The 23280-nt window shown below is 37.2% G+C and overlaps 1 protein-coding gene across 4 annotated transcripts in view; it reads right to left on the bottom strand.

Annotated features, from left to right (window-relative positions):
* The window catches only part of LOC150109505 (BMP-binding endothelial regulator protein-like), a 356022-nt gene that overhangs the window by 249964 nt on the left and 82778 nt on the right, over nucleotides 1-23280 (bottom strand). For all 4 annotated transcript variants that reach the window (XM_090408745.1, XM_090408720.1, XM_090408731.1 and 1 more), the window contains exons 3-5: nucleotides 20529-20640; nucleotides 8706-8788; nucleotides 2693-2786 (exon numbers count right to left, since the gene is read on the bottom strand). In XM_090408745.1, coding sequence (XP_090264871.1) covers nucleotides 2693-2786; nucleotides 8706-8788; nucleotides 20529-20640 — 289 coding nt within the window. The remainder of the gene's footprint in view (nucleotides 1-2692; nucleotides 2787-8705; nucleotides 8789-20528; nucleotides 20641-23280) is intronic.

The raw sequence follows: 23280 nt of genomic DNA, 5'->3' as shown, positions 1-23280 counted from the left end.
CTAGTATAGCTCCTCCAATCGAGTATGCATCCTCCCATCGATGGATCCCAAACTTCAAGACTTTACATTTTGCTGCATTAAACTGATACCCCCCATTCATTTGCCCATCTGTCTAGTTTATTCAAATCCTCTTGCAAGGCTGCCGCTTCTGCACTATTACTGATAACCCTTTCCAGCTTCACATCATCTGCAAACAACTGAATATCCCCTTGCAATCCATTGATAATGTTTTAAGAAAATTGAAGAAAGGGGGAAGGAGCTAATAGTAATAATAAGTGTCTGTTGTATTTCTATTCAGGACATGGACTGAGACATAGACATAGACTGAGACATAGTCATCACTGACACTATGTTTCAACATAAAGATGCGCACAATTTCACATGGAGAGAAAACACAAGAAAAAAAGAAAAGTCTTAAGTTAAGTATTTCTTAAATTTTTTAATGTAACTTGAATATATTTGAATATATTAAAGTCATATTAGATTAGCATCCTAAGGAAGAAACATAAAGATTACATATTAATGAACATATACTGAAAAAGAAATGTAACTGGGGGGGGGGGTTTGCCATCTCTATATGGGCATGCCAGATATAAAATGAAAAAAAAAAAAAAACTAATAATATTGATTTAATTTTTGATTATACTACTAACTATGAGTTTTTGTTGTTGTTTAAGTTGATTAAATTAGGGTTTATTGATTTTTTTTTATTTTTATTATTTTTTTTTTTGACCACTGATAGCCTGACTTTTGAAAGCTTTACTATAGATTTTATATTTGATTTGGAGGTAAATTTTTTTTAGACCAAGCAAAATAGCCTGAATACATCACTATTTGAATGGAACCTATGAATAACTGAATAACATCTTGTACATGTGATAGTTAAGCTTACCGATCTTGTGTCCAAGAATATAATTATTTCTTGGCATCTTTAATTTATCATCTTTAGGCAAAAAAAAAAAAAACGTTACCAGTCAACATGACCACTCTAGAGGGCACAAATAAGACAAATGTTGGCATGATTTTGGCATCCTTGTCATATCTTGTTGATGTCCAGTGAATGAGACAAAATATTGGAATTCTGTCTTAATCATTTTAATAACTATTATCTATGTAGTAAATAATCATTAACTACTCTACTGCCATGATGTGTTTGTCATGCAAAATATGGATGGATAGTGTACTGTTGGAAATGAAATACCATTGAGATATCACTGAAATAAAATGGAAAATAAAATAAAATCTCATTTTATTTCAATTATATTTCATCCAGCATGGAAAGCTGAGTGTGGTTAAACAAGTTATTAAACATATTTGTTTAACATATAAAATAAAATATTACTATAAAATATACTAAATAAAATATACACTTAAAGCAAAATTTCATAAGCCGATTCAGGAGTCATACCAGATTTCTCACAATGAACCACTGAACTCTAAATAGATCACTCAATCCAACATTTAAAATGAAGACAAGACTTATTTCATTTCTAAGCAGAAATATTCCCAGTCTGATCTATATGTAATCTCTCTCTCTCTCTCTCTCTCTTCTTTCTTCATATATATATATATATAGGTTTACCAAGTAATTTTATATTAGAGTTACCAAGTAATTTTATAAGCTTGGTTATTTAACTCCTAATCCCAAGTATGCAAACAATTAAGTTTGTGCCTGAAACATAGTTCAAGTCTAAAGATGGTACAACACCAGGGCAACTCATTGTAAAGGCGGGTAAAGCTCTGATCACTATTCTTAGTATTTTCCCATAATGTAAAGCACATCTCACTAAAAGATGTATACTGCAATACATTATGGGTGGGGTCACTACCCAGACCGGTTTCAACCTTTTTTGAGGTCTCCTCAGTGAGTAGCTAGACCCTAAATACCAAGGTTTATAGTGGACTGGCTTAAGGGGGCGAAGCAAGAATGCTTTTCATATTTCCCGTTATCTGTAGAGGACAGTGTAGAGATAAAGTGTTATTGAGCTATTAAAGCTCTGATCATGGCAGGAGGGTAACAGCAATAGCCGAGCCTCAGTTAGAACTTCACTGGCTACAGCATTGCCATCCATTACCCTCCAAGGGTAATAATAATAATCACAGCGTCTCCTACTAAGGTTTTAGTAATACAGAGCCTTATCAACTTTACCTATAGAAGTTGCTGCAAGGTGTTTTTATTTTTAATAAGAATCTCTGGAGGAGATATAGATGTAATTAATTTTTTAACTTGGGGATACTGTATATTAGGGTTACCAAGTAATTTTATAAAAAAGGTTGAAACCGGTCTGGGTAGTGACCCCACCCATAATGTATTGCAGTATACATCTTTTAGTGAGATGTACTTTACATTATGGGAAAATACTAAGAATAGTAATCAGAGCTTTACCCACCTTTACAATGAGTTGCCCTGGTGTTGTACCATCTTTAGACTTGAACTATGTTTCAGGCGCAAACTTAATTGTTTGCATACTTGGGATTAGGAGTTAAATAACCAAGCTTATAAAATTACTTGGTAACCCTAATATACGGTATCCCCAAGTTAAAAAATTAATTACATATATATATATTGCAGCATTAAAACATATATATATATATATATATATATGTTTTAATGCTGCAATATTTTTTTTTTCCTATAATAAAGTAACTTTAAGTTTTAATCAGTAATCAACGCTGTAAATAAGAACTATACCAGGGCATGATGGACAGCATTCACCTGGACCTGGAGGAAGGGGTCTGCGGCACTGTGGTTGACACAAAATCTGAGATTGTGTTACAACACCAGCCTAAAAATAAATAAATAAGCATGATTATTTGTTTAATAACTGCCTAAATTATTTTCACATATTCAGCACACACATACACACAACAGACGTCATGTGTATTAAAAAAATAAATAAACATAAAATTATGTAATAAGAGAGTGAGAGGGGATATGAAAGAGTTATTATTATTATTATTATTATTATTATTATTATTATTCAGGCGTCCATGGAGTCAAAAGACTCATCGTGGGAGGTCCTTCCTAAGAATGTAAAGTCTGTCAAGACTCATCAAGGGGGAGTCCCCCCCCCTAAGATACACAGAGTCTATCATACCACTCCTTAAACTCATTGACCGTTCTCGCTCTCACCACTCCATCAGTCAATGCATTCCATGGTTCAACCACCCTCCATGCAAAGAAACCGCTCCTTATTACACCCTCCATAGAGTCGACAGACTCATGGAGGGTGTAATAATATCCTCTCACTAACTTAAACTTCTCTATCATATCACCTCTTTTCCTTCTATCCACAAAACTCTGCAATCCATGTCTCTTCAACCTCTCTCCATAACCAGCATTCCAAACTCCTGATATTGTCTTAGTCACTCATCTCTGGACCCTCTCCAATGTCTCCAATGTTATTGGTAGAAGCAAAACAAAAGAGACGGAGAATATAATATTTTTAACAGTGTTGCCATGTTATGGAGTTTACTGAAATGAGAGGCCATAACTGTAAATGATCTATGCATAGATTATGGAGGAGAAATGGTGCACAGTTAGCAGATGGGCAGAGTGACTTTCATGATTAAAAGGATATGATTAATGACCTTGAATGGATTTGAAATTAGGATTCTGCCATATGTATATGTGACATATGACAGAATCTTAATAAATTCATAATGAAGAATTTATGGAGATAATAAAATGTGTTGGAGTAATTACTTATAATTATGAAAAATAACTCGACGTTTCAACCTCTGTATGAAGGTCATCATCATCAGGAAAACATACGTCTGTACAGGACACAAGCTACATGATACTACACAAAATTAAGATAAATCTAAATGCTTAGATATAGTGGAGATACTTAATGAACAGTTCAAAGGTCTTTCATTCTTGTGAATGTGACATCATGGAGAGTAGTTGATGATGGGAGGAGAGACTGACTGTAAGTGAGCAAGAGGTGTATGGGGAATTGAGCAAATTTGATGTTAATAAGGCCGTGGGACTTGATAATATATCACCACATATTCTGAACGAATGTACGAGGGAGCTGACATCTGCCTTGACATATTTTTTTAATGAGTCTTGCATCAAGTTCCAAAGGAGTGGAAGGAGGGCAAGACTGTGCCGCTTCATAAGGAAGGTGATATAACTCAGGTATCAAATTATAGGCCTATCTCTGTGTCAGGTGTTGTGGTTAAGTTGTTGAAGAAGCTGGTGAGAACTAGGATCCAGAAGAGGGTTGACAACAATGGTATTATCTTTGATGGATTTGCTAAAGGGTAATATTGATAATAATAAGGTTAAAATTTGATAATAATAATCACATGTTTTAGTAATCTACTTACTTATTACAATAAGGATGGTTTCCTTGGACAAAGGAGAGGGATACATGGTAGTATGCTCAGGGCGGTTCTACCGACGGTGCAAAACGTGCATTTGCACGGCGTGGCAAAATTGGCAGAAACTATACGAAAAATAAGGGGGTGGAGTGGAAAAATATGCTACTGCACAGGGTGGCAAAATTCCTAGGGGTGGCCCTGAGTGTGCTTAGATTTCGCAAAGGCTTTTGATAGATTACTGCATGATAAGTTGATCAAACTAGTGCAGATATTAGATTAGTGCATTGGATCACTCCATTGAATCCTTTGATGAGTCTTTGGACTCCTTGGAGGTGTTTACATAATAATAACAATAATCGCAGATTGGCTATCTGATAGGTATCAACAAATTGTTTATGGGGGAGCAATATCCAGGAAAAGGAAAGTTACTAGTGGTGTGCCTCAGGAGTCTGTTTTAGGAATTGCTGTTTAACTTGTATGTTAATGATATCAGTGAAGATTTTGATGGGAATATTCAGTTGTTTGCAGACGATGCAAAGTTGTGATGAACTATGAAGAGTAGAGAAGATGTTGTGGCCTTACAAGAAGACTTGAATAAATTGAGCGAATGGGCATGGAAATGGGGATACAAGTTCAATGTTGCAAAATGTAAGGTTTTAAAATTCGGGAAACAGATGGGATGTAGAATTTATGCTTGGTTTGGGATATATTGTTGGAGGTGGAGGAAATAAGAGATCTTGGGGCGATAGTGGATAAGGATCTGAAATTTAGGGGACATATTGCCAAAATTGTGAGGACAACACAAAGAATTCTGGGAATGATGCAGAGGACACTGATGTGTAGAAGTAGGGAGATTCTTGTTCCATTGTATAAGGCTTTGGTTAGGCCACACGTGAACTTCTGCGCACAGATTTGGTCACCTGATTTTCAAAAAGACGAAGAGATGTTGGAAAGGGTCCAGAGACGACTTACTAAGGTGGTTTCTGATCTCTGGAATGTCGAATATGAGGATAGGTTGAGAAGATGCAATTTACAGAGTCTAGTGGATAGCAGGAAGAGGGCTGATATGATGGAGACCTACAAGTTAGTAAGGGGTTGTTATAGGATCAATGTTGGAGAAGTTTTATAGCAAACAGTGGAGATCAGGGGGAGAACCATTGGATATCCTTGGAAGCTGTATAAGGAAGGTGTGAGCAGGAGAGTGAGAAGCAGGTTTTTTGTATGCAAAGTTGTGAATGACTGGAATGCCTTGCCTGAAAGTGGTGTCTGCAGAGAATTTGAGTGTGTTTAAGGCGCTGTATGATGAGCTGTGTGTATGACAAAAGGACCTCCTATATGAGTCTTTTATGTCAGTGTGGTACTTCTCTAATTCTTCTGCAGTTCTACTTCTTTTCTGTATACTTCTTGCATTTTAGTGTGTATCTTAAATGCTGAATATGTTAAGTTGGAGTTTGTTCCAATATTTGACTTTATTTAGCCAAACTATGCCCTAGGTGCAATGAAATTTCATCTTGTTGTGCCATCATTTGTTTTCGTTTAAGCTACTACAGAATACAATTTGGGTGGCTAAATCCCAAAATCATTATGGTCATCATTATCAAATTCCTGATACGTACTCTCACAGGAACTTCTTGTCAACAATTTTCTTCTAGATTAAACTGTTACCTGTTAGGACTTCAATATTGTCATGTCTTCTATTTTGGTCTTCTAACGCATTTCTAACTGCATCGTTCCACCCATGTCTTGTTTTCCAATAGATCTTTTTCCATGCATCCTGGCATGAAACCTGCTAGTTAATTTTTTTCTTTCATTCTGTTTAAATAACATATCACCTTAGATTAGTCTGCTCACACATTTTTCAAGGAAACAATGCCAAGATCCATCCTAATATCTTCTTTTTTCATGAAGATATATCATTTTATGATATATCATTATTAATACTTTGCAAACACTGAACTATTAACTCCACTTAACTGCCTACTCACATTAATCATTTGATAGACTGATTATAAGAAGAGAACAACTTTTTCATTAACATCAGTTGTAATTCAACAAGTAGCATCAAGGAGCACCAGATGCGATTAGGATGAACAGAATTTGTATGTATTTATATATATATATATAAGCTGACATATTTCATTTGATACAACATCACTTCCACTGCAAATGCAAGTACACTGATTTGTTCCTCTTACTCCTATTACTTTGCCTGCATTTACCGACTGTAAACTGACGTATAGAATTCATATTCTAACCAGCTGTTCATACAAACTCTCCTTTTGCTACTAAAGATGCTGATCTCTGAAGAAAATATTATTATTGCTGGCCTGGTTGGCCGAGTGGTTAGCATGTCCACTCTCCAGCCAAAAGACTGCGGGTTCAAATCCCGCCGTGGACATGGATGTTTGTGGTTGTCTGTGGAAATACTAGTATCTGTAGTGGGCAGTAGATGGCATTGGTGTAGTTGCAGTTAGTTGTAGTTGGATTGAGTGGTGGAGACAGAGAGCTGTAGAGTAGGTGCCCTCCCTCGATGAGTCTTTGGACTCCTTGGAGGTGTCACGTAATAATAATAATAATAATTATTATTATTATAATAAATATATATATATATATATATATCAGCTAATGCCTTTTTTGCTCCCGTATAGGGAGTAGGCAAGGCCGTTTTAGTCCTATCTAACTTTTGGAGACTGAGTGGGCAGTTCAATCTCCACTGGTAACCAATCAAAGATAGCTGGCCCAAGGCTTCCACTTTCATGTCTACTCTACTTCACTAATTAATCGGTACACAGTAAAGATGGCAGCTAGCAAGTGCTGCCATCTTGTGGTCCCTAACCCTAGCACAATATTTTTAATGTCTGAAAATAGTGTGGGTTCGACGGCTGATTTTCTTGAGTTTATGGGACAAAAAACCTGAGTTTCTGTGAGAAAAAACCAGCTTGCCCATGCCAGAGATCAACTAACACGGGAACCGGTCGAGAAAAAGTCTTAGAAAATGTTTCTCTAGTCGGCGACTAGATTCAAACCGAAGTCTTTTGTTATGCGATCAAGCACTGTAGAGTGAAAACACCACTTCTACTGAGCTACACAGGCTCCCAAAATTATTATTATTATTATTACGTGACACCTCCAGGGAGTCCAAGGACTCATCATGGGAGGGCACACTACTCTACTTCGCTAAATACATCTCATCATCTCCACTACTACTCAATTCTCCAACTATAACACTAATATCATCAATGCCATCTATCGCCCATCCTCTCCAACAACAGTATTTTTTTGTCTGTAAATTGCGTGTGTTCTGAAGGCTGAATTGTCTGTACACGGGAATGAAAAACCCGAGTTTCTCGGAGAAAAAACCCTGTTATCAACGTATGAGATTGGCTAACTCACCTTCAACTGAAAAAGCCCATATAAGAATTCCCCTCATCATGACGGAATTGAACCCAGGTCTTTTCCACTCTAAGAGCGCAATGTTCTGCTATTCTTCCAATTGCACTATGGCAGCTGGCTGAACTTATAACAACATGGAAATGTTGCACATTAAATTCACATTTCCATTCTTGTTTTTAACTGCACAGTTTCTTCTCTTTACAATGCATTATTTTGGTTATCTTTATATTAAAGTACATGTTTATGATTAACAGCACTAGTTTTAACATGAAGATGTCTCATTTGTCTATAATAAGTCACTCTCTGTATGCACCACTCAACCAAGACTAATAATAATAATAATAATAATAATTTTTATATATTCAAAAGGTATCAATTAAGATATTCTAACTGGATAAAATAATTTTATAAATGAAACTGATCACTCCTGAGTGTGGTCATTTCTCTTTAAATTAAGGCCCAATTTAATAACCAATATGTTTCTATCTTGCAACCTAATATTATAACAAATATTAGCATTAATCAGTTCCAAAGCATTGCTGCTGATATGGAATGACATGATACTCTTGCTATTCAGTGACAGTTTAAGAGTAAATTAAAAGTGTCAACCTGCCATTTATATGCTTACTACTACAATGATAATAACAATTATAATATAAATCTTGATATTACTTCAAAGGTGATCAAGATGACAATTTGATATCTATTTTATATATATTACACCCATAAAATCATCTTCTAATTCTCATAAATTAAAATTCTTTTAAAAGACACCCAAGTGACATCTTTTAATATCTATTTATTATTATTGGTCAATTCAGTTTGAATTTAATCCTGAAAACTAATATTGGCCTATCTCCATAAAGATTGGTATTAATCTGCTTAGTTACTGTTTTGCCAAAGTTCTAAAGTTGCTAAAGTTTAAGTTTGATTTCAAATATAAAATATATAAAAATATCACTACATTTAAAACTGAAACTCACTTCGCATGACAACATTACACAAGGATCATCAGGATTTGTCCATATAGCACCATTGGCATACATTACGTCTTGATAACGACATCCTATAAAAAATGCTAAAAGGTAAATTTTTCTTAAATTTAGATATAAATCTGTGTACAATAATAATAAAGAGTTTTGTTAGTTAGATTAAGATGAATGTATCAGTATGCTTCCACATATCCATGGTAACAGCAGATTTCTGCTTTCATATTCTAGGTGGCAGAGGAGATAGTGTATATTTTAATTTTAATGTTAGTGGATGGATTAAAATGCAATACTAGGCTTCCATATTTTCATGACAACAACAGGTTCTACTTTTATGCAGCAGGCAACAGAGCAAATTATGAATATTGTCAAGGTGTTACTTCAACATACCACCTGTGCCAAAACTCTAGTTAACAAAAAAATTATAAATTTATTCAGCCTTAGTTACAAGTTACAAGTGATTCCATTAAAATTTAATATGCTATTATTGTACAACATCCATGAAAACTAACAATTCATTCTGGAGAGATCCAGACTAATACTGTGTATGATTATTTGGTTGGCACAAATGATTAGAGAGGCGAGAAGTGTTCTATGAGGGAGGATGAAAAGGAGTTGTTAGAAAAGGCAAAGCTGAAGAGCAAGAAGATGAAGATTGTAAGTCTCCTGCCATGCTATGATAGAGACAAACTGAGGAGGGTGTTGGTATCTAATGAATCAATATATAGGTTGTGCAGAATGAATGATGTAGGATTTGTGGATCTGTGTTTGATGGAAAGAAGGATTTGTATAATGCTGATGGACTACATCTAAATGATTTTATATTTTTGTTAAGTGTCTACAAAGAGAGAGAGAGAGAGAGAGAGAGAGAGAGAAAGAGAGCTGTTCACTGAGCATTCCTAACTGCAAATTCAGGAAAACTTAAGAAATTAGGGTGGAAGCAGGTGAATTTGTGAGAAGGCACACATGGGGTGAGTGAGTGTGAGAATGACCAAGTGTGGAATCTAGTCTCTCAAGCAAAAATATTGAATAGGGTAGTCAATTCAGGAAGTAAAGATGGGTGGGGACCTAAAGGGATGCTGCAGTTTCTATATACTAATGTCAGAAGTATCGGGAACAAGAGAGAGGGGTTTTTGACATTGGTTAGTGCAACCTCACCTATAACTTTTGCACCAAAAGTTGCATCAGTGAGACTTGGCTAATGGCAGATGATGTAGGGATAGAATGTGAAGGATTTAATATTTTCAGGGAAGCTAGAGAAGATAGGAGGGGAAGAAAGGTACTGCTAATGATAGTGGATGAATTGCAGCCAAAAAGAATAGGAGATACTGTAGGTGGGAAATTGGCTGTTCATTTGAAGCAGTTTGGTGTGAGATCAAGACCAGTAAGACAAAATATACCGTTGGTTGTTGCTATTATTATTATTATTATTATTCATGACACCTCCAAGGAGTCCGAAGACTCATCGCAGGAAGACACCTACTATACAATTCTCTGTCTCCACCACTACTGAACCTCTACTACCAATCAACTACATCAGCGCCATCTACTGCCCACCACCACCACAACAAGTATTTTTTGTCTGTAAATTGCGTGTGTTCTGAAGGGCCAATTTGTCTGTATGTGGGATGAAAAAACCCAAGTTTCTTGGAGAAAAAACCCTGCTACCGCAGTATGAGATCGGTTAACTCACCTTCAATTGAAAGAGTCTGTATAAAGATTCTTCCCGTCATGATGGGAATCAAACTCAGGCCTTTTCCAATCGAAGGGCACAATGTACTGTTGTTCTTCCAATTTATACCATCGTTCTTCCAATTGCGCTACGGAGGCGCTATATGCTATATGCCAGGGAGTTCCACGAATGATCTGGAAGACATTCATTGGCAAATTAGTACAATGAGTAGAGGCCTAGTGATTATTATGGGGACTTTTACTAAAAAAATTATTATGAAATCCCTAGTAATCATAATGAAATATGAAATCCTTATAATAATCATAATGAAGTATGAATTGGTTAATCTGTTACAAAAATTAGAAAAAATGGGGGGATGGATATGATGATGGTTATGTGGATAAGAGGATGGCTGTTGGGCAGATATCAAAAAGTGGTATGAAGGGGCAGAATCAAGGTGAAAACAAGTGACTAGTGCTGTGGTGCAAGGCTCAGTGCTGGGACCACTAATTGTACATAAATGATATAGGAAATAACCTGAAAGGAAATATTCAGTTGTTTGCTGATGATGTAAAATTAGGTAGAGTAATAGTTAATCAAGGTGATGTGAAAAATGTTTGATTTAAATAGGCTGTCAGTATGGACAAAAGATGATGGGTATCATCCTACATCATGAAACTTATGGAAACAACTACTGTGTTAGAGTAAAACTTTAGTTTAATAAAAACGAAAATAAACACTCAACGTTTTGACCTTTACATTAAGGTCATCATCTGGAGTATCCACATATGTACAAAGAAATAAGCTGCACTACACTCTACATGGTATGCTAAAGTTACTGACCAACCGTTACAACCATTGGCCTGCCCTCTGGTGTAAAAAAAAAAAAACTTACTGCATCAAAGCTAGTAGTCCTGTTATTATTTATTTATTTATTTATTATTATCTATAAGGTTATAAAATTAAATTAAGCTGGAGAACAACATGTTTACAAAAAGAAAAAAAAATCAAATTAATAAATAAAATAAAATAGAATAAAAATCACCTATATAGCATACATATAAATTACAACACACTGGTATAGATAGTGGCCACTAAAAATTGAAAAATTGCTTAGATTAGGGTTTGCTGGAAAACTAAGTGAGCTGAATGTGTGTCATCCAAATTCTTGGGATTTTTATACCACCGATATTGTTAAGATTAGGGTGGTTAATCAAAATTTCACAGGCGTCTTTAAATTTCCATTCATACCAGGTTTTTGTATGATGTAAAGAACAAGTACTTTTCTAATCAATTTAGTGTAAGGTGTTAAGAGCATGATCTGAGAGGCCTGCTTCACCAAAATTGTTAAATTTAATGTGTCGCTTGTGTTTTTCTTTACAGATAGGGATTGTATGCCCAGTTTCCCAAAATTTAGTTATTGCATCTATTACAGGTGCAATATTATTATTATATTATTATTATTATTATTATTATTATTATTATTATTATTATTCAGGCCTCCATGGAATCAAATAGATGCAATAACTACTGGGCATGTCAATGGGGGGGAAAGGATCCTTAGAGGAGTTGAATACGTTTTTTAATTTTAAAGGTGGTTTAAAAGTGGCATTAAGATTATAATGGTTCTATTAATTTTTTTCTGATAACTCTTTAATATATAGGATAGCTATGGTTTTACTGTAATCTATATTATTTTTTGATGACGTTTTATGAAGAACTTTATTAATAGTATTTTTGCTATAGTCATTATTTATAAATGTATTGCTAATAATTTTTAATTCTTGTTTAAGAGCTTGTTCATCAGAGAAAATTGTTATAGCTCTTGGAATTTTTTTTCACTTGACTATGCTACCAATTATATATTTGGTTTAATCCTTTATCCAAGTGTAAGCAAACAAAGTTTGCGCCTGAAGTATTTTCAGGATGGGGGCAACTCGTGGCAAAGGTGGTATAACTTCTCATCACTTGCCTTAGTATCCCATAATGCAAAGCACATCTCCTTGCAGACATGTATAATGCTATGCATTAAGGGAAGGGTCTACACTTTTTGATCTTTATTGTTGAGGGCTCATCAGTGGGAGCCAGACGCAGTGGTGTGATACTAAGGTGGAAGTAATGGAGAAGTCATATTTCCATGTACGAGTTGCCAAAAGGTGTCACACCTTATTATTAAAATTCATTGGATTAGAGATAGTTGATGGAAGTTTTTTCACTTGGCTATGCCACCAATTATATATTTGGTTTAATCCTTTATCCAAGTGTAAGCAAACAAAGTTTGCACCTGAAGTATTTTCAGGACTGGGGCAACTCGTGGCAAAGGTGGTATAACTTCTCATCACTTGCCTTAGTATCCCATAATGCAAAGCACATCTCCTTGCAGACATGTATAATGCTATGCATTAAGAAAAGGATCAATACTCAGACCGGTTTCAACCTTTATTGAGGTCTCATCAGTGGGAGCCAGATGCAGTGGTGGTGATACTAATTTGACATTTGACATTAATGGCTTTAGGGGTGAAGCAAGATGCTTTTCATATTACCTGCTATCTGTTAGGGATACAGTGAGGGAAAAATTTTATGAGTAGTTTGCCTGCCCTGAATGGGTGTGAAGATTATGTATCGCTACAGAAAATTAAAATGGCTTTTGGTCTTTTATGTTTGAATAGATCCGTTGCATCGTAGGATACCGCTTGCTGAAACAAATTTTTTGAGTGTATGGACGTTTTTAGGAAAAACTTTGTTGCTAAAGATTGTAGGTAAGAGAAGATATAAGGAATATTTGTATCTTGATGAAGTTGATTGTTTCTGACGAACCATGGAGCGTTTAGAATCATTTCGCTTCTTTTGTACACGTTGTAGTTTGAGAATATTAGTATTGGAGGTATGGCTCCAGGCTGGAGAGGCGTAAGTGATTATGGGACGAATCGTCAGCTGGTATAAGAGCAATCTGATTCTGATGTTTAACTTGCTGTTTCTGTTAATTAGGGGGTAGATCTGGGTGATGACTTTAGATGCCTTTGTACACACATATTCTTGATGTGCTGGTTAAAAGTTAATTTTTTGTCTAGCACTACACCAAGGTATTTTGTTTCTGTCTGCCAAGGAATTTTAGTATTGAACAGTAAGAGATCTCCTGCAGGAGATATCGATCTTTTCATGAAGAGAATGGCTGTGCTGCTCTTTTTGGGATTTACTTGTAGTCTCCATTTGGAGAACATTTCTCTAACTTTAGAAGGTTTTCTTGAAGTTTTTTAGTAACAAGGTATGGCCAAAAAGATCTGGCTAATAATACTGTATCATCTGCATATAGGCTGATGATGGAAGACATTGGGTTGTGCGGAATATCTGACATGTATATAGAGAAAAGTAATGGAGTTAGTAAGGATCCTTGTGGAACTTCGGCCAAGATATGGTGCTGGACTGAGGTTATACCATTTATCTTGACTTGCATGCTTCTATTTTGTAGATATGATCTAATTAGGTGTACCATTTTCAATGAGATACTGGCTGAGATAAGTTTATGTAGTAATCCAAAGGGTCAAATTTTGTCAAATGCTTCGGATAAATCAAGAAAAAACAGCTCCAGTGTGATGTCAGTTGTAGCTGGTGGTGATATATTCAAATATTCTGAGGATTTGTTGTTTGCGTCTGGCTCCCACTGATGAGCCCTCAACAATAAAGATCAAAAAGTGTAGACCCTTCCCTTAATGCATAGCATTATACATGTCTGCAAGGAGATGTGCTTTGCATTATGGGATACTAAGGCAAGTGATGTTACTCAAAAACCAAATTGTTCTTTTGGAAAGATGTTTAGTTCATTTACTGAAGCTTGAAGTCGTGGGAGGATGATTTTCTCTGCAATTTTACCCAAGTTGGAGATGAGACTGATGGGACGATAATTTTGAGGCAGGTGTGGGTCCTTGCCTAGCTTATGTATTGGGATTACATCAGCCAGTTTCCGAGTTGGAGGAAAATAGTGAAACCTTAAGATTGCATTTATTATTATCACGTGCACTACAGATTTCTTGGCAACTGCCAAGACTACCAAATTAGCCTGCAAGAGGGCACCATTAGGACTTTAGGAACAAAATTAGTTTCTTACTTTCTTCCTCATTTGCTTTGTTAGTTCCTTAGTGCACATACCATATCTTTATGTTCCTGAAGATGGCAATGTGACATTGCCGAAATATAGAAGTGATTCATTAAAGTTATCTTTAATTAAATACTTCATATGCGTTGTTAATTCCGTAAATTAATTACCAGTTATGTCTAACCAACGTATAAGTCTTACTACTAGAATCAGTTGGAGTAGGATTGGGTTGTGATCAGATGTCAGTTCATTTAATGATTTTAGGTTGTACTGGAATTTGATATTTTGCAGAATAGCTATATCCAGGATGTCAGCAGTGCCAAACGTATTGTGATTGGTTGGTTCAGAGGGCCTGCCACAACTGCACAATTGGAACCTGCATAGCTGAAGAGGATTTTGCCATTCTTGTTGGTGGTTCTACAGTTCCATGCAGGATGTTTCGAATTCAGATCCCTGGCAATAATGATTTGTTCTCTAGGCCCAGGACGGCATTTAGATCTGTATGTAGTAGGGTTTTTAATGGTGGGTTGTAGGCCGCATAGATTTTCAGTCTGCTAGCTGAACTTGTGAAAACCTCCATGCCTGTGACCTCAAGGTTAGAGGTTGGAGGGATATTTACAGAATTGTGTTTGATATAATTTTGAATAAAAATGGCCATCCCACCACCTCTGTAGGTTAGCCTGTCTGTTCTGTATGTGTGATGTGATATCCCCTAATTTTAGGACTGTCTGAGGGTCTTAGATGTGTCTCACTTATTTGAACAATATCTGGTTGATATCTCTGAGTAAAGGCTTGGACCTCTAAAATTTTGTTTTTGAGGCCATTTGCATTCCATGCAATGATCTGTAGAGAGGCTGGAATTGGTTTGTTTCTATTCATCTATAAGTGCTGTGAGGATGCTTGTGTTTCACGTAGGAATCTTTTCATGGAGGTTGCTGAAGGGTTAGACATGCTGAAATCTTGTAGCATGTTTGCTAGAGAGGCAGTAATAACAGCGGTCAGGTTTGTAGGTGCTGCGCGCTGATTCTGTTCTTGTGTTGACTTGTTGGAACAGTCTTGTCTGCCGTTGGTGGTCTCTTTGCTTGAAGGCCTCTGATGGTTGCCGATGTGTCTCTGGCTGTGGTGCAGGAGCCTCTGGTATTCATCTACTAGAGGAGGAAGACTGTTTGGCTGTCTCTGACCGTCTGTTCTTCGAGTGTTGAATACATCCTCTGTAATTGGCCGGATGAGGGCCACTGCAGTTGCCACATTTAGCCGGGGTGGTTTTCGGCTTGGTGCAGGTGTTGGTGGGGTGGCTCTCCCCACACTTAAGGCATCTGAACTCTGCTCAGCATAGTTTCTGAGCATGGCCAAATTTCTGGCATCTGTGGCACTGTCCTTTTCCTAAGAGGTTCAGGACTGATCTTAAGTCCACAGATCGATATCAACTCATATATGTTTTTGTAGGCCTGATGGATTTCTACCAAGACCAGAGGCATCGGGCTCTTGTCAGCTTTGATCATTCTGCTGACCTTGATGGACAGTGGTCTTCACAGCAGAGATCAGTAGCGATTTCATCTGTAGATATGTCCTCAGAAACACCTCGAAGAGCCACTTCAGGTTTTTCTCCGAGCTGAGGGAGAAGGTGTGATATTGTGCACCTTGCGAGTCTAATTCTTTGGTCAATCTTCTGTAGTCCATTACAGTGGCGGGCTGAATCTTTATGCTGTCGTCTACATTTTTGGCTGTTTTGTATGATATTTACAGACTGGACATGGTGGTCCTTATGGACATCCATCTGCGCTTTTCACGGAGAATGATTGGCAGTACCTTCTCAATGGGAGAGGCAAGGGGGGGGTCCAAGATGGGACTGTCTTCATCTATTCCTTTGTCCTTGAGTGGCTCTGTCGTTGTTGTTTTGCACTTCTTGCGTGCACTGACCTCTTCAAAATCTGTGGGAGTAGAGACCACTAAATCCAGCTTCTCTTCCATGTGGGCAGTGTCTTCACCCTCATCATCTTCTCCGGACAAGAAGCAGAAGTTAACGATGCCAGGCCACTCATGTTCAAATCTTTTTATAAGTTTTTTTTGAAAATACTGAGTGCCCTACCTCGATCGAGCGATTCTATGTAATCGTTATCTTCCTTCCCGCTCATGGCGATGACGGCACTATTCCTTGCAATTGATAAAATCCCACAGGTCTAGCGACCTGCCAGCAAAATTCTTGTAGTCTCAGTTACCCCAGTCTACAGGAATAAAAATCATACTTCATCAATCGAAAACCATCTCAATCACAAATTCAACCCTCAATCTAATCCGAAAACCAAGAGTCAATCGAATGAAAGCCATAATCAAACCTCAAGATTCTGAATTCCTAACTTAACCCTAACCATAGCCCCTCGGTGATACTAAGGTGGAAGTAATGGAGAAGCCATATTTCCATGTACAAGTTGCCAAAAGGTGTCACACCTTATTATTAAAATTCTTTGGATTAGAGATAGATGATAGAAGTTTTTTCACTTGGCTATGCTACCAATTATATATTTGGTTTAATCTTATTAAACCAAATCTCTAATCCAGAGAATTCATCAGACGTAGGGAAGCAGGATCTGAAAAGACTGAACGAATGGAGCAACCAGTTTAACACTGGAGAGTATAATGTCTTGAAATTTTGTATGCAAGGATGAGATGCAGAGTATGCAATTAACACATTCATGTCAGGATGTGGTTTGTGCTGTACTAGTGCAACATAAGGCACATGACCCAGTCTGGCATGAACTTGTCAATGGCAAAATTTTGAAGAAGATAGAAAAGATGAAAGATCAGGAAGTGAAGATGGACAGACATGAAGTTTAGTGGTCACACTGCTAAAAATTGTGAGAATATCACAATGGATTATGGCAATGATGAGGACTTTAACATGTAGAAGCAAAGATGTTATGGTTGTTTTATATAAGGCCCTCATTTGGCCACATATGAACTGCTGTGTGCAGATCTAGCCACCTGGTGTTTTCAAGTGGATGAGGATATCTTAGAGAAAAAGAGAATCGAGAGAAGATTCAATAAGTGTAGAGTCTCTGGAATCTGGGATACGAAGATAGATTTTTGTAGAGATGGAGGAGGGGGGGGGGACAGTAGTAGAACACATGGCCATCCCTAGAAGCTTTATAAGGAAGGTGTGAGCAAGGAAAGATTCTTTAGATGAAGAGCAGTTGGTAAATGGAATGCATTCTCCATGTGTTAAGGCTTAAGTGTTGGGAAAAACTCATAATAAAATTTAAAGTAGTGAAACAGCATTAGGAAACGATTAAAAGTAATATTTATTGCTCCCAGTATTTCATCTTAGTTAAAGAGACATCGTCAGAGAGTACAAAATGAGATATAACACACACACACACACACACACACACACACACACACACACACACACACACACACACACACACACACACACACACACACACACACACACACACACACACACACACACACACACAAAGGCAGTACAAAACTAACTGAAACAAGTGGAAAAAAGACCAGAATCCTAATTAAGTGGGGCACCCTCTATGGACACCAGTTGGGGCCTAGGATGTAAACTGGGATCTCAAAATATTAGTTTCCCATATTTTGGGAAGTTTTATACAACCATATTTATTTAAATTAGGATGATTTTTAAGAGCAGCAGCAGGTTCTAAAAATGGTCTTTCTATTTTAAATTGTGATGGAGCATCATGGTCTTTTTGCAATTGATTCTGTGAGTGTATCCAAAGCATTGTCCACAAGGCCAGATTGACCATAGTCATGACTGCAGGTGTATTTTTATGTTCTTCCATTTGGATGGTAGTTCATCTTCCTGTCTGTCCATAATAGGCCAACTTGCAAGAACAAGGAACTCTATATACATCTGAAACAGAGAGGAGAGGGAATTTGTCTTTAGTGGAGTGGATTAGGGTAGCTAGTTTTAAGTGAGGTTTGAAAGTGGTGCAAAGATTGTATTTCTTTAAAATTCTGGATATTTTTTCTGATGTGCCTCAAACTTAGGAGATGGTGATAGCATTACTAAAATTTTTCTGAAGAGAAGGTCATGGATTGGGGGGAACGATTATTTTTTTGATAATGTGGGAACTGTAACCATTAGACAGAAAAGTGTGGTGTATATGATTGAGTTCTGTTGCAAGAGAGGGCTCATTGGAACAAAGGTTATAAGCTCTGTGGGTTAGTGTTGTTATTATTATTATTATTATTATTATTATTCAGGTCTCCATGGAGTCAAAAGACTCATCGCAGGAGGTCCTTCCTAGGAAACACAAAGTCTATCAAGCCTCATTGCGGGAGGTCCCTCCCAGGAAACACAAAGTCTATCATACCACTCCTTGAACTCATTGACTGTTCTCACTCTCACCACTCTATCACGCAATGCATTCCACAGCTCAACCACCCTCCATGCAAACAAACCACTCCTCATCCTCTTGCTCACAGCTTCTTTTCATAATTTCCAGGGATGGCCCCTTGTCATAGCTCCTTCCCACCGTTCAACCAAGTGAAAGAACTCCTCTGTAACTGCCTCTCAACAGTTTAAAAAGTCTCGATCATATCACCTCGCCTTCTTCTATCCACCAAAGTCTGCTGTCCACATTCTGTCAGTCGATCCTCATAACTGACATTGTACAGTCCTGAAACCATCTTTGTTATTTGCCTCTGTACCCTTTCCACAGTTAATTTATCCTCTTCAAATCCTGGGGACCAAATTTGAGAACAATAGGCTGAGTGTGGTCTGATCAGGGTCTTATACAACAGAATGATAACGCTTTTATCTCTGCAGGTCAGCTTCCCCCTCAGTATTGCAGCAATCCTCTGTGTAACCTTCACCCCCTTTGCAATATGTCCCCCTGAATTTCAGGGTTCTATCAATCATCAACCCCCAGATCTCTTTTCTTCCCTACTTCCTCCAGTATAACTCCTCCAATAGAGTATGAAGTGTCCCATAGATGTGTCCCAATCCTCGAGACCTTATATTTTGCTGCATTAAACCGAAACCCCCATTCATTTGCCCATCTGTCTAGTTTATTCAAATCCTCTTGCAGGGCTACCACATCTGCACTATTACTAATAACCCTTCCCAGCTTCACATCATCAGCAAACAACTGAATATCCCCATGAAATCCACTGACACCATATTATTTCACACCATATTGTTGAGGGGGGGGGGTTGTGAATGTATCTGCCTGTGTTGGTGGTTATCCTATATACTGAAAAGGACAGGTTACCATTAGGTAGGCAGGTGACCAAGGTGTCTAGAATGGCCAGAGTATTATTAGTTTCCTTTTCAATAGTAAATTGGATTCTAGGGTGAGGCTATTTCTGTGTATTTTGGAGACTGAAAGGGCAGTTCATTCTCCACCAGTAGCTGATCAGAGAGCTAGCGAGCCCAAGTTATCACTGATTATACATGGCATCCAGTGAAGAGAGGCAGTTGACAAGTGCCACTATCTCATGGTCCCTAATCCTAACACTATGTTTACTGTCTGAAAATAGTGTGAGTTCTACAGTCAGTTTTCTTGAGTTTATGGGACAATTTTCAGGAGAAAAAAACCCGCTTGCTTGTGCCAGAGATTAACTAACTCCAGAACTGGTTGAAAAAAGGCTTAGTAAAAAGTTCCTCTAGTCAGCAAGTAGAATTGAACCGACAATGCTCTTTCTTCGGGCAATCTAGCACCATGGGCAGCACATGCCACTTCCACTGAGCTACACAGCTGCTCATATTTAAGCTATTGTAAGGTATTTACTGAATGGACATTGGGAAGATTTTCATACAGTTAGAACAGAGCAAAGGAAAAAGGGGTCCATCCTGGAAGTTGCACAAGGATTTTGCAAGGAGAGTGAGTGGCTGAAGTATAGAATGAATTTCCTAAAAATATGACAGGATGCAAGCATGAATGAATTGTATAATAAATTGAATTGTCAAAAGTATATCTCTTATAATAAGTCCTTGGACTTCAGGGAGATTCTGAATAATAGCAAAGGTTTCACTTTTTCTTATTACATGAAATGATGCTAACATTTGCAAACTTACCTTTACAGGCAACACAGCAAGATGGTCTTCGACCAGATAACAGGAAGTAGCATGGTTGAACTTGTGGACAGTCTAACAGTTCAACTTGTTTTTTGCACACTATCTCACCATTCTAACAACAAAAATTAAATGAAACATAATTTCCATAATTATATATCTGCTGAGTATTTAAAAATTGCACTTTCAAGCAACAGAGCTACATTTCTTAATGTTTATATAGCTATGCATCTTCACATTGATGAATGCATCTACAAAATAATAATAATCTTAAGTACTAATTCCATGTCAGTAAATTAGCTCTGCATACCATTCAAATATTTTCCAGTTATAATTTTCTGAAAGTAATCCTTCATGCAGTGATCCCTCAATTATTCAACTGCAGTGTTAAAGCAGTTTGCTGGTCATATAATAGAAAAATTTCAATAACTGATTTTTTTAAGGGCTAGATAATTGGGAGAACTATATATGAATTCAAACACAATGTTCCAAACAATCCTTTTTTGTTATACTTTTTTGAATCATTTTTGTTAGACTATGAGCTAACAAATGCAAAACAGACTGAAGGAATGAAATTTAGTGTAAATGATAGAAATGGAATGAAAATTAGTGAAACTAAGGGGTGAAATTACTCAAGAATGAAGAAGCAAAAGTAAGTGATATGGGAGTGAAAGAAAGTAAGTGAAAATGAATGACAAAATGGAAGTAAGGTGTAGGTAGCAAGATGAGAGGTAGCAAGACTATGGGAGCACCAGAGAGTGAAATTGCTGGATTGCAAGATTTGAAGAAAGAGTTGTGCAAAATGAAAAATAGATTGACAGAGAGTGAAACTGATGGAATGAGAGATTTCAAGAAAGAGTTATGCCAAATAAAAAAAATGAAATGAGGAATATGCAGAGTGATATTAGAGATTTAGCAAAAACAAAACAAATGAAAGCATGCAAAAGGATAGAATGAAAGAAAAAAGATTAAAAGAAGTGATGAGTGATTCAAGAATATCAGCGTACGGAGATTCCACTGTTAGAAGATTGGCTATTGAGAGAGAGTCCAGAAGGTCTACTATCCAGAAGGGAGAATGAGAAAGAAAATTCATGCTTTGAGGAGGAAACAACCAAGAGAATTGGTGGTGGTTGTGGGGACAAACGATTTAAGTGGACATAAGAAGAATATAAGAGTAGATATCAGAAGGTTATTAAGGAGATTGAAAGATAACAATAGAGGGCGCTCGTGAGATGTATAAGAAGAGCTCCTGATTGGGATAAGTTTTCTAGGAATAATTAAATATATATGCATAATTGTTTGAGTAAGAGAGGCTGTAAACATTGTGCGCTACCGGTTTTATTAGTGTGGGGGATTTTGTTTTTTGCCAAAACTTAATTACGAAATCGTTATTATTAGACTTAGTAACCTGCAAAAAATGGCGGCGGCATTATCATTCCATGACTTTAATTTAGATTTCAGTCGTTTCGTAAAGTGTGAGGTCTGTTATATGTATTATTTCGATTACATAAATGATTTGTGGATATTTGGTGAGGATGGAAGGAGGGTGTGTGCGAAGTATGATCTGAATGAGGAATTGATGATAGAAAGTGTTAGTAGCGAGATTGGCATGGGGAAATTGAGTGCACGCTTGAAAGAAAAGGATGGTGGGAAAGAGAGGCGAAAAAATGTTTAAAAATCAGTAAAAAAGAAAAAGAGCGACTTGAAAACCGTAACGGATGTTAAAAGGGACGAAAGTGAGGTGAGAGTGGCGGAAGAAAACGAAATTGAGAGAACGAATGAAACTAGAAATGGCATGACGCAGAAATCGAAAGTGAAAAACATCGAAAGAATGGATGATAGCGAACGTTCGACGCATGTTGGACTGAAAGTACAGAAACAAAGAAAGATGAATGAGTGTGAAAATGGGAAGAATGATAGCGAAAGATGGACGCATGTTGGACCGAAAGTACGAAAACAAAGAAGGGTGAATGAGAGTGAAAGTGAGAAGAGGGGGTCGAGAGTTAGAAAGATTGAATGATAGAGAGAATGTGTCGCGAGATTCGGAAGTTGAATTGGATTGGATGAGGCAAGAAATGAAATGGATGCGGAATGAAATTACGAAAATTCGGGTAAAAATATTAAAATAAATAATGATGGCATGAAGGAGTTAACGAAAGATGAGCGAGTAGCGTTGTATGGCAACTCCATTATTAAAGGTGTGCTGGAGGATAGAATGCACAAGGTATGTTTTCCAGGCGCTAAAATGAGTAGAGTGATTGAGGCATTGGATATGAGGCAGAAGCGAGCAAAAGAGTTAATAGTATTAATAGGTACGAATGATCTGAAAGAGGACAAAGAATGTCAGAATGGATATCAGGAGGCTGCTTAGAAGGATAAAAGAGATTAGTGTGATAGGAAGGGTAGTTAGCATGTTGCCTAGGTATGACTGTGGTGAAATGAGGTGGAGAGCAAGGATTATGAATGATATGCTGGCTGAAATGTGTGAGGAGACGGGAGTACAGTTTGTTAATGTGTGGAATGAGTTTGAGGGACAAAGTGAACTGTATGGGAGCGATGGACTGCATTTGAATGGTTATGGTGTGATTCGTTTGGAGAGATTGCTGCTGGAAGGTAGAGAAGTGAATAGAGAGAATGAATCAGATCGAGTGGGAAGTGATGTGGAAGAGCTGGAGAATAAGACAGGATGACTGAAGAGGTGGTTATGAATGGGGAAGTGAGTGGTATGAGTATAGAAAATGAGAGAATGGGTGTG

The sequence above is a fragment of the Typopeltis vanoorti genome, chromosome 2 (genome assembly GCF_054136105.1).
Source record: "Typopeltis vanoorti isolate ZY-2024b chromosome 2, IOZ_Tvanoo_1.0, whole genome shotgun sequence".
In the NCBI taxonomy this organism is placed as follows: Eukaryota; Metazoa; Arthropoda; class Arachnida; order Uropygi; family Thelyphonidae; genus Typopeltis; species Typopeltis vanoorti.
Note: the sequence above shows the minus strand (reverse complement) of the source record. Positions and strands in the feature narration are given on the sequence as shown.